The sequence below is a fragment of the Phaenicophaeus curvirostris genome, chromosome 7 (assembly GCF_032191515.1).
Source record: "Phaenicophaeus curvirostris isolate KB17595 chromosome 7, BPBGC_Pcur_1.0, whole genome shotgun sequence".
Taxonomy (NCBI): Eukaryota; Metazoa; Chordata; class Aves; order Cuculiformes; family Cuculidae; genus Phaenicophaeus; species Phaenicophaeus curvirostris.
The window spans coordinates 20830852-20843254 of record NC_091398.1 but is presented as its reverse complement, the minus strand read 5'-3'; the positions used below and the strand labels follow the sequence as shown (position 1 = coordinate 20843254).

At 35.6% G+C, this 12403-nt stretch overlaps 1 protein-coding gene across 1 annotated transcript in view; it reads left to right on the top strand.

Annotated features, from left to right (window-relative positions):
• MYO3B (myosin IIIB) overlaps positions 1–12403 on the top strand; it is a 204895-nt gene that overhangs the window by 66767 nt on the left and 125725 nt on the right. Inside the window, exon 10 of the mRNA XM_069861149.1 lies at positions 7110–7175. Within this exon, the coding sequence (XP_069717250.1) occupies positions 7110–7175 (66 nt within the window). The remainder of the gene's footprint in view (positions 1–7109; positions 7176–12403) is intronic.

Below are 12403 nucleotides of genomic sequence, written 5' to 3'. Positions count from 1 at the left end.
GGGTTTGAAATGTGCGCTTTCTGCACTTAGATGTTTATTTGTGGGATTTTCACGTTCCTATCTTAACAGATATTTTACTTTCACATCCAGCTCTGCAAATGTGTGGTGTAATTGCAGTATTTTAATATTCCAGCTACAGAAGTGTTGTGTCTAGACAACACCATATGTATTTCTGTCAGGCATGGAAGTATTACTATCTAATTTTTATTTCTTTGGCAACTGGCATTCTCCTGCTTTGCAAATTCACAGAGCGATGATTTTAATAGAAAAGCAAAATACTACATTGCACTAAAGATGTGAACTGATTATAAATAAAAATCTTTCCTGTTACTTTCTCTCTTTCAATTGCTATTAATTTGCAGATGCATCTTTAACTTTCTGAACATTTTGTGAATAAATGAGATGACAAAGCATAATTATAATTCAATTATGCTGAATATTTGTTTTGAAGCTTGACCACTGGAATGCAAAACTGTATATTTTCACCTCCATCCAAAAATATTTCTGGAATAAAACACTTGTTTCTGTCTCAGTGAAGTCAGAAACTGAAACTGGAAACTGAAGAGTAAATGACAGAAAGAAATGATGCCTTGTCAAGTCCTGAAAAAGGCTAATGAAACCTTGCAGCTGCCAAACCTGACTGGAACCAGTGGCCTGTGAATTGCAGTGTTCAAGGGAAAGAGTCAAAGATAAGCCAGATGTTTCCAAGCAGAACACTTTGCAATACTTTTTCATTTGTTTTCTTTCTGTCTGTATGAACTGAAAAAATATAATTGAAATTTGTTTAAATACATTTTCTGAAGGTTATTATCTAACCTTCAGAATAATTTAATGTGCTTGGCACATTATTTCTATCCATACTCATTACTTTAAAGATGACTTTTAAATTATCAGATATATATTATTTTGAAACAAACACAAGATTTTTCATGTGAAGGAGGTTTCTTAGAAGGTTTATTTTGACAGCCTCTTTATGTTCTTCTTGAAGACCTTTTCTTTTGGCAATGCATAATGTGAATCTTGAAAATCAAAAGATTTGTGCATAATTCTGGAACTGGCTACCTTTTACCATTTATTTTTGTTCATTATTATATGGGCTGATGAAATATTCTACACTGGAGACTTGTGCATAAATTTTGATTTTAGGTATGTTTTAAAAAGGTAGTTGATATTTTGTTCATTTGTGGTCTTGCATTTGTTTTACAGCTAAGCCCAAATCTTATTGTTGATCTGTTAAGTCACCTAATTAGTGGCCGCAAAATAAAGTCACTTAAAATCACAAGCAAAAAGGGGCAAATGTATGTTTATGGGTCGCAAGACATACAGCCATCATTCTTTTCTGAGAAAGTGAAAACACACATCCAATTGTATTTTACTAGATTGGGACCCTGTACTACAAAAGAAGCTTGAAAAGCAAATATATATCCTCAGCCTTTCCAAGTAGTTAGTATCCTACTGTCTGTATTTATCTGTTTAACTTTCAGCTCAATATGAACTTATCATATGCTGTTGGATTCAGTCCAGACTTCTGTAACTGTGTACAGCATATGGAAAATCAAAAGCATCCATTCCAGGAGAGGGAAATATCAGATAACTCTGCCTCTGTAATTAAAAGATAGTAAAACACTTAAGCAAGAAGAATATTTCTGTTTCAGCAATGATATGGTAATATCTTGCATTCTGCTTCCTTTTAACCAATTCTTTTCCCTCAGTAGATTTTGATCTTGGTTTAAAGCAGCATATCCTTGTTAGAATGAAGACACTTGCATGTTATTTGAGTAGATACATGCCTTTGACATTCTAGAAGGTAAGAAATTGAAGTTGTATGTTAACAGTTTTGAACTAAGTATTTACACAAGCAGAACGGTCCTTTCACAGAAAAAGGAGAGGGAGTGGAAAAGCAAATACTATTCAGAAGTGAATCAGTTGCCAGAAATAATATGGTAGAAGAGTAAATTTTCTTAGGATGTACCATACCCTTCATTCTCACAGAACTGGGGTAATTTTGCTGGTGACCCTTAACTGTAGAGTTGGAGTACTATGATCTGGCATTAGTCTGTTCCCTTGCCCGAGAAAGGTTCATGTAACTGTGCTGAGCCCTAAGAAGCTAAAGATGATGTGAGGAGCAGACTCATATGCTGTGATTTGATATATATGGTCTCAACATACTGATCATGCCTTTTAGGCTGGATAGGCATGAAGATACCTTGCTTATAGATCTGGTTAAGGCTTAAGGGAGATTGGTGCCCAGTATGGTCAAGACTTGCATAAATCTAGGCATTCTGAGGAAAGGCTGTTTAATTGCCTTTGGAATGGGGGAAAAAAATGGGCAATAAAATGCTTTACGATTGGAGCCATTTTACCTGGATCTCATGTTTCTGAAATTGCATCCAATTTTGCTGTATATCCTGTACTCTTTCTGATTTTCTGGCCTCTTGAGGCAATGAGCTGCTGTGGTCCCTATCATGGATACTTCATGCAGCAGCGTTCAGATTGATAGCAGCTTTCCACTGGCCTAAAAAGCAACATCAAAGGCCTGCCTCCATATACATAGAGGATTTTGCTGCTGATTCTCCACTTCTGCAGGCACTTAAACTCTACAGTTTCTATCTTAACCTTACAGAGCTGACCTTACAGTACCCTTATTCTTGCTGAGTGGGCTTTGATGAAATGTGTTACTGGAAGTCAGTCAAACTTGAGTAGACTTTAGTAGGACACAGATGAATGGGAGAGTGTTTAGGATCTGAATTTTCAGATCATTCAGATCAGTGGAAACCTTTTATTGATTTGAATGGGCCACAAACTGAGTGCATTAGGAAGTATGCTGAGCCCTATCAAGAATTCTCTGGGGTTTTTTTTGAGGATTACACAAAACGAAGATGCTCTGGAGTGGCAGGACCTTAAAAGTGTCTGAGAATTTATCAGGTATTAATTAATGTAAAATATTCATGTATTTTAACAGAAACCATTTATTTTACGTAACCTTTTGCAGGGAGATCTCATTATTATGTATGCTTGACTTTCTGCTTTTTCTGTGGCTGTTTCACTTAGTTTTTTGAAATACACATGAATGGCTTAATTTCATGTAAAATCTGTCTTAGGCAATTGCCAACAGAACTATTGTCTCTTCAGTCTTGTAGAAAAACAATTCATAACATGCATGTACAGGGCTGTGATTGCCAGAGCCCATTCATGGTGACAGGTGTGGGATGTTCATCTGCTACTTGCTCATTAGAAACAATGTGGTAAGGTGATGATGCAGTCTGGTCATTGGAGACCCTGTCTTGATTTCCATTTTTAAAATGTATGACTGTATTTACAAAAATAGTTTAAAAAATAGTAGATGCATTTTCATTTTTTTAAAATGTGTCATAGAAGTACTTTAAGATGAAAACGTGTTTTTTCTTCTTGCCAGCAAATATCTATTATACGATCAGTAATTAGGCTTACAGCTTAGTGCAAAGGATGGCTGGTGCTCGCTGAGCTGCATCATTGGCCTTATTGTGGTAGAATGACTGATTTTGTTTTACCAGCTGTGACTTTGGAGGCAGGCTGAATGACAGGGAACACATAAAGCTCGACAGACTAAAATATTTCCAGCACAGAACTGTGTGTATTATTCAGAATTCAGCAGCGGTTCTTGCTTGATAAGCTTGCTAATGTCTTCATGTCCTAAGGAACACTGTGCTTCTGTATGGAGTGTCTAGTACAGGCTGAATCCTGCAGTTCCCACTGAAGCAAAATTCCCAGTGAAAACCAGCGTCATTGTGACCATGGAAAGCAGTGAATACAAGGGTAGGAAAAAATCCTCACAAGAGCAATGTATCTACCTAAAGAAATGGATTATGTAGTTCTGTGACTAATTATGAATTGTAGTAAGCACTAATGGGAAAAAGACACAATGTTGGGAAATAAGTGGTTGATTACTCATCTTGCATCAAAAGAGGATATTTTGAAAGGACAAGTCGAATTATGCCCACTTTTTGCAACAGTATTTGCATCTATCTCTCATCATTTCTATTGCTTATTATAGAAAAGAAGACTATAATGTCCTTCAGCTTCTTATATACATGGCAAGGACAATTGAGAGGTTGCATGCACAGCATTCTAATTTTATGTGGAAAGAGCAGAATAAGTTATGTCAGCAAGTTGAGAAGAGGTAACTTTTTAGTTTGCCTATGAACGTGTTCCAAGTACTGCAGGAACAGGCACATGTTGGTGAAATGCAGCGATGTTGGCTGATGCAAGTATACAAAAGCCATAGTACTCTGTGTGTTGGAGGTAGTGTGGAAACACAAATGACCCTAGTTTGATCTTTGAGCTGGAGTGGTGAGGCAAATGTTGCTTCTCTGTGGTTTATCTTCTGATAATGCTTGGGAATTGTTTTTCCTTTTCTTTTCAATGTGACATGAATTGCAGGCATCTTAATGGATTAATAATTTCAAACTGCAAAAGACTTAGTGTACTCACAAAAAAACCCCATAAAGTGAGCTACTCTTGTGTATCTGGCTTTTTTGTGTTATCTTAAAGCTTGAGCTTGAATCCTTTCTGCAGAAATCCGCCTCTTGAGGTGCCATGGAGGCTATGGTGTTTTCTTCTGTCACTGTGAAAAAAATTTGTAGTGTTTTAGGTAAAGTAAAGGTAGGAAGCTGACCCTCTTAGACCCCTTCTGGAAAGCCTTTGTGGAAGGCAGAAAAGAGCGAGGTGATTTTGTGCTTTGTAGTTAAGTAATATCTTTCATCAAGGGAAACCAAAGTACTTTACAGATGCTGATGAGTCAAGGTTCTGGGCATGTTTATCAGCTCAATTTTATAAGTGGGATACCTGAAGCATCAATTTAGTTACTTAAGTACAGAGAACCACTAGTTCTATGTTTTTCCTACACAGGCACTAAGAATAATGTAGTGTCTTCAATCAACAAATACAAAAGTATCAAGCTAAGAAAACATCTGTAGAGTTACAGATTCCTTGTGTTGATTGATACATGTCATGCTCAGACATCTTTAAGAGAGTAGCTATCAGTGAGAATTTAGTAGCTTAGTAATTTGTAGGACAAAGCATGTTCTGTGTGGTTAAAACCACAAATTTCTCCATTAACCCACAAATGACTAAATATTTCCTGGATGACATCCGCTCTGTTGGTTTGTTCTTCCATGTGGAAATCCCACCTGCTTCCATCATAACATCTGCAACTAATGTAAGTATCTTTGTGTATTTTTTAAAAAAGTTTCTTGTGAGATTATTAAGAGAGCCTCCAAACCACGTGTTTTTTGTAAGCATCGTTGTTACTAACATGAAAAGATTTTAAGTGCAATCAGAAAAGACAAAACTACATACTTTGCAGTGAAATTCAAAATTTCCATATATTCAGCAGACAATGCTGATATAATTTAAAAATGAAAAAAACCAAACCAAAAAAAGCTCATGCATGTGGGATGTATGGACTGAGAACCATTTTCAGTACAGAGAAAGAAGTTTTCTAAGCTTACCTTTCTTTGACACAAGTTTTTTTCCCTGGGAGTATCTCTAGAAATGCTTTTCTATGGTTTTTTTTCAGGCTTGTAAAAAATGAGGTTCTTTGCTGTGCATGAACATATAAGCCTGGTAAATGGAAGACAACCCTGAAACATTACAGTCATTCAAAATAACTAATCATATTTTTTTTCCTAATGATAAATGTGATAAGTGATGCTCATCTCAAAGCATTCTGAATTTCTTCACTTCGCGAAGAAAATTGTGTTCCCTGAATCTTCTGTAACAAAAGAGAAAATTGCTAACATATTCATCTCAGAAAACATGTCAGCCTGCAGTGACATTAGATGACTGCGTTTGTTTTGAATATATACAAGTGAAGTAAAATTGTCCATCTATTACAAAGTCACATTGTAATTTTTTTTTTATAAACCACTTCATTCAGATATTTGAGGGTAATGGTTAAACAGAACTACCCTTTGAATAAATATGCATGAGAAATTCAAGACTACTAAGCAGAACAGCACTAATTTGCATTGTTTATACTGTTTGCCTTTTCGTTCTTTGAGAAGTTCCTAAGCAGTGTTGTGCTGTGGAATGTGGATCCATTATAAATGAGGTGATTCATGATACGATCCAGAATATTAGTGAGTGTTTCTATAGCTGAATAAGTCTTACTGTGATTTTTTTTTTCTGCTGGTTCAGTAATATGTGACCCTTTGCATTGGGTTCTCAAATACAGCAAAAGACAAATCATTAAGGTTTCAGGAAATGTAAGTTTAATCTTAAAAAGTGTAATACGCTTCATTACTTGCAAAATCTTAAGTTGCAGAAGAAACCTCTGGAAGATAACGTAGTATCATATAATATGTGATCTGTGAACACTGCCTGCTATGGGCTGCTCCTCTTAAATTTGAACCACTTATAATTTGGTTTATTTAATATAAGCTCTGTGTGTTTATGTAATTGAACTGTAACAGTAACAGTCAGAAAGAAAGGTAATTGTATGCCAACTAACATGGCACCCATTAGGGTTTAAAGGATTATTCTTATGGGAGGCTGTCTTACTATGTAATGTCAAAATAGAGTCTGCTAAATTTCACTTTAAAAATAATATCTGATATTAATAGGTTTAAGTTTACAATGTGATCTAAACTGAATACAATTTGAAGTCTCTACTGAAAATCAATCTTACAGAGTGTTGACAGTTTGGTAGTTCTTATGATGAAGATACCCATGCTTTAAAAAATTTTGGTTGGAGTCGGTGGTCTGAGGTAAAGGGCTAAAGTGGTGTGATGGATCAGTTAATATTCCAGTTTCATTTAATTCTTCCTGAGTCAAGCTGAATTGAAAGGGAAATATTGGGAAGCTCACTGTGAACTATACTGACTTCCAGCTTCAAAGGCATTGATATAAATGGAGAAGGACATGAAAAGTGGGAGAACTGTGTCAGTGAATAAGCAACAGTAAGGAAAATCCAACAGGCATCTGAAGAGGACGTACAGGCAATCTGACCATTCCTTTCTCAATCATCATTGTCTCCCTAGTGGAACCACTACTATTTTTGTTGATATCTGTGAGATAATTTCCTTTAAAATAATTATTTTAAATACATAAGCTTTGTATTTTTTTTTCAGAAATCCTCCTCCTACTTTGCTACATCCTGAAAGATGGTGCAGGGGATTCAACCATTTCATTTCACAGTGAGTTTGTTTATTCTTTTAAAACAGCTTATTTGGCAAGGCCTACATGCATCAATCTGAAAATAGAATTTGTTTTATGGAGTTGTTGCTTTTGCAGGTTTTTAACTTCAGTTCTCCCTTCACAGGCTCTAGACCGTGCTTCACTTTTTGAAAGCTATACAGCACAGTTTGATCTTCTGATGTAATTTGCTTCACAGCTTCTCTGAACTCCTTAGTTGATTTGCTTCTTGACTTTAACAGACCTGGGACAGATTTTAAAATATATCTGGTTTCCTTGATGATTTTGCAGAGAAATTTTCAATCAAAGACAAAAAACAGTTAGGGAAAATGACTGCTGGTCAATTTAATATAAGAATTTGAAAGACAAGAAAGAAAATAATTGTCTTTTTCCACTTTAATATTCAATAGGTTGTGTGGCCAATGTATGTAATTGAGCTCTAGTTGTACCAAGTGTAGTACATTACCTAGATGGTACCAACTTTCTCGGTGTCACTGAACTAAAATATGCTTTTGCTTTATTTTTTTCTTTTTACAGTGAAACTAAGAAATCACATTTATCAGGGAGTGCAGGGATAGGACAAGGGGTAACAGTTTTAAGCTAAAAAATGGTAGATTTTGATTAGCTATTAGGAAGAAACTTCTTACTGTGAAGGTGGTGAGGCCCTGGCCCAGGTTGCCCAGAGAAGTTGTGGATGCCCCCTTCCTGGAGGTGTTCAAGGCCAGGTGTTCAAGGTGATGGGACCTTGAGCAGCCTGATGTAGTGGGAGGTGTCCCTGTCTATTGCAAGGGGGCTGGAACTGAATGATCTTTAAGGTCCCTTCCAATGCAAACTGTTCTATGATTCTGTGAATTGCTATGCTGATTTTTTATCAGATGGGAAGATGAGGTGCACTGTAATTGCTGGCCTACAGAGGAAGGCTATACTGTCATTACTACAACGTAACTCAAGATCTCTTCCAGCGTAGGCAGTAGAATTACATCCTCTAGAGTAGATTGACCTGAGTTCTGTTTCTCCATAATGCATGTCCTTGTCTACATAGCAGTGCACGCTGTGATCTATTGGCAGTATCAGTGTTTAATTACAAAAGTCACTGTGTAGCGAATTAATTCCATTGTGTTACAGGGAAGCATTGTTTTTACCTTATCTATTGACTGTAGCCTATATTCTGGGGGCCTCTAGCACTGATGGGTTATATTCCACCTGTGCTTTAGAAAGTCAGTGCACCTAGTAAATATGATTACATTCCTTTCTCAGAAACATTGTGCATTAAATTTCAGCACTGTTATATTGTTTTTCTTTATTTGTATCTTCCTTTTCTGAAATCCCTGCTGAGCCTGAGAAGAATACAAAATATCTAAGTTCAGTGTTTGTTCAGTCCTTAGTTCAGCAGGCACTGTCCATAAAAGAAATCAGACACTAGCATTTAATGGCCATACTTGGTTTTTGATCTTATCCTTTGGGGTTTTGATATCTTCAAATTGTATATTTTTAATCAATTTTGCTTAATTACTTCCTCTCATCAGCAACATCTGCAGATTCTCAAATTTGTTTTTCATTTTTACAGTAATGAGTACGATGAAGTAAGGAAGTATGCTCATAGGCAGTCTCCTAACATGGAGAAATGCAACAATTGTAACAAGTATGTAGGTTTTATAGTTACCTTTAAGAGAACACTGAAATGGTGTTCTCTGACATTGCTTCCTTCTTGAGCATTTGTTAATAAAGTTGTTATGATGCAGAGGTTACAAGATACTTTTATGGATGCTTGGGTTTACATTAGTGGATTTTTGAGAAAAAAGAATTAAATAATGTAACATTGGATCATACAAGTGCAAACCTTTTAGCCATTACTGCTAATTGGCTCATTTATATGCATTAGTTATGCATTTATGAATGCCCACCTTGTGACAGCTTAGTTATGATAAATTAAAAGCAGTGATTTTTATAAATTCCATACTGCCTTTTATCCATATGTTAGGACCTTGCCTGATGTTTCTGTCACCCTTGTGATGGGTGGTTAGCTTTCGAATAATTTCATTATCTACCTCCTTCCTGATGGCTAACATCATTTGCATAACAAGCTTATCTGGTTCAAGTTGTGGGCCAGACCCATACGCTGACAAAAAATAAGCATGCGGCTTTGGCTGAGCACACTTTTGACTTCAGCTCTGTTTACACGATAATTTTATTTATGCCAAGATTGCCAAACCTGGTCCTTGTAGATTTTTTTCACCTCCCATTCTCATCCCTTGAAATGCCACTGTCCCAAGAGGCATTTTTATTACAAGTGTTCTATCACGTAATACAGTGATTTACAACATGCCTGAGCTGGAAGTTTCAATGTACTTTTGTGGATAATTCTTTAAACTGTTAAAATGCTAATTGTACATTTTTCAGAAATGAAGCCTGTATTTTTAACTATGACTCCACTGCCTGATTTGCAGCATGATTTTGCAGCAGCGTTTTAAAGTCAGAGGCATTACTTACAAAATCTGGATGGATTCATTGGGTCAAGATAGTTCTTAGCTTGGTGAATTTATATTTCTGTTCTTAGTATTGTTGACCTGGACTTGAGATGAAAACTGTAATATGTTGTTCTCATAAGGATTTTTAAAATGCAATAGCTAATCCAATTTAGGTATTTTGTTTAAAATACACAGACAAGACACGATTTCAGTCAAGCCATGGCTGGTACTAGCCCAATTTTGTATTTGGTATCTACTGAGACACATGCAGCACATATATACTTTTAAAAGGTCAGTAAAATTCTGTGTATGCCTATTTATCTGTACTTTTCTAATTGTCCATGAAGAAGTCGGCTGCTCTGCTCATAATTTGAGAAAGAATGGATTATCTGTTTATTTTTATCTGCATATTAGTAGTGTTTACCATTCTTATAGGGCCAGGCAAACAGCCACATCAGTTGTTGGAGGATTGTCTCCTAAAAATAATATAATTTTACCTATGTTTATTCCTGTGTTGAAATAAAATATCAATTTTGGCAAGTTCATTCTATGCACTGCTCATGAATATTGATGAAGACATTTTTTTTAATAGCTGCAGCATAGATAACATTGCTCTCTTAAGATAACAATTTGTGTCTGCCACCACTGTAGACATAGAGTGCTTCAGAATTCTTCTATAAAATGGTATAGGCTATATGTTAAAATGAATTTGAAAAGCCTGTTCACTACAATTATCTCACATTCTGCAAATAATTTTCTTGGCAGTTCAAAACCTTGACTAATCTCTAGGGGTAGATAGAAGAGTTAATATGTTCTTGGAGCAGAAGGATACAATAACCTTTATTTACATTACATCACAAAATAGTAATTTTAATTAAAATGAGCAATGGTATCTCCAGGGACAGACGTTCTCCTTTTAAATTTGTTTAACCAACGATTAGCTACTATGGCTGTTTGAATTAATTAGTTATTTTTGAACCGGAGGGAATTAAAGAATAAAGAAATTCAGGAAATACTAAAGTCAAACTATGAAGTTACAGGATTTATGATCATATTTATCATCAAAATGTAACTTTCTTTTAGCAATGACATTGCAAATACAATACAAATATAATTTTAGTCTTGATAGATTTAGTTTTTGTACTTTTTTGTACTTTTAGTTTTGTACTTTTGTCTTGATAGATTTAGTTTTTTTAGTTTTTGTGTTTTTTTTAAACACAGCCTTGCAAGCTGAATTTCATATGGAAGAGTCTACATTCAGAATTATTCAATGAATAGATCATCTAGATTGTATAGGTTTTAACTGCTCCATTTAGATGTAACTTCTCTGAATACAGGTCAAAATTTTTCACAATCTAAGCGACTGTTTAGTGACATTCTTCTCATATTACATAAAGAATATTTTACTGTTTCTGCCACTAAGAACATAACATGTGTGACATAACTCATTAATTTCAGCGTCTAAGAAGACAAAGAGGTTTGCAAATGTAAAAGAGATACAAATTGTGATGTGTAAGGTTACCACCAAACCTGTACGTTTTGCATTTTATTCAATGATGTAGACTCTGAGAATCTGCCTATAGATGAATTTTAAATACTTAATTGTACTAACTGATGAACTATCTCCTCCAGTTTTGAAGATTACATGAGGTGTTTTCATACAGATGAATGGGCATGCATAATAGTTATCATTGTCTTCAGCTTTCTAATTGTAGAGAAACTGTAGTAAAAAAATGCAAAATTCTAATGCAGGTTTGAAGTCCTGACCCTGTAAAAAAATGTGCTACATTTTACAAATGTCATTGTATCCTTTCACTCTGTGAAGTATGCTGTTGAGTTCCTTACCAGTAGTGATAAACTCTCATTCCTCCCTTGGTTCCTGTGGTTTGTGGAATTGTTGACTTGCTATTCTCAGTTGTAAACACACTAGTAGGTATATTGTAGTGAGAAAGATACGTATCCATGGTGGAGCAACAAGCCTGTTTGGGAAGCACTTGCAATTCTAGGAATAGTATACTCCATAGAAGTGCATAGTATCAGAGAGAGTATGTGAAGTAATTGATGAGATAAAGTTTCCTTACTCCCTTCTTCAAGATCCTATTGTCATTAAGTATGAGCATTTCAGTTTCTCAGGTAGTCTCTGCATATTGCTCTTTTGCTGGGATGCATTTTAAGCTTAATTCGAAGCTTCTGGAGCTCTAATGCTATTAGCATTTATTGGAAGGAAAACCTTTTCGATAGCTAATGTTTGCTGTCTCTCTGCTTTACTTGAAAGGAAATGTAGCGTCAGGATGTTACAACCTATTATCATGTGGTTTTCACTTCCACAGTAGTTAGTAAAAGTAAAGGCTGGGCATGGCAGAAGAGTGAGGACAGTAAGACACAAGTTGTAGATATGAACACTAGGATGCAAGGTAGGAAGGAAGGAAAGTAGCAGGAGCAAAGAGAAGTGCAATACGTCTGTGCTGACCTTGTAACACTTTGGGTTTTGGGTTGGAATTATTTCTTCAATTTAAATTATTCTAATTCTCAAAGAAAGGATGTGTTCTAGGTGATCCGGATTTGTTTGTAATGCATTTTTGATGGTATAAAAGGCAGAATTACAGAAATAGGAGAGCGGTGAAAATGGGAGTTGCAAAAAATATAAAAAAAAATCATCCAGCATTTCTGCCTGGCAATAGTACCTTTGCATTGCACTGATGAAACAGCAGTAGAATAGTAATGCCTTATTCCTGTCAGCGGATTTTTAAGTCATCTGTTCC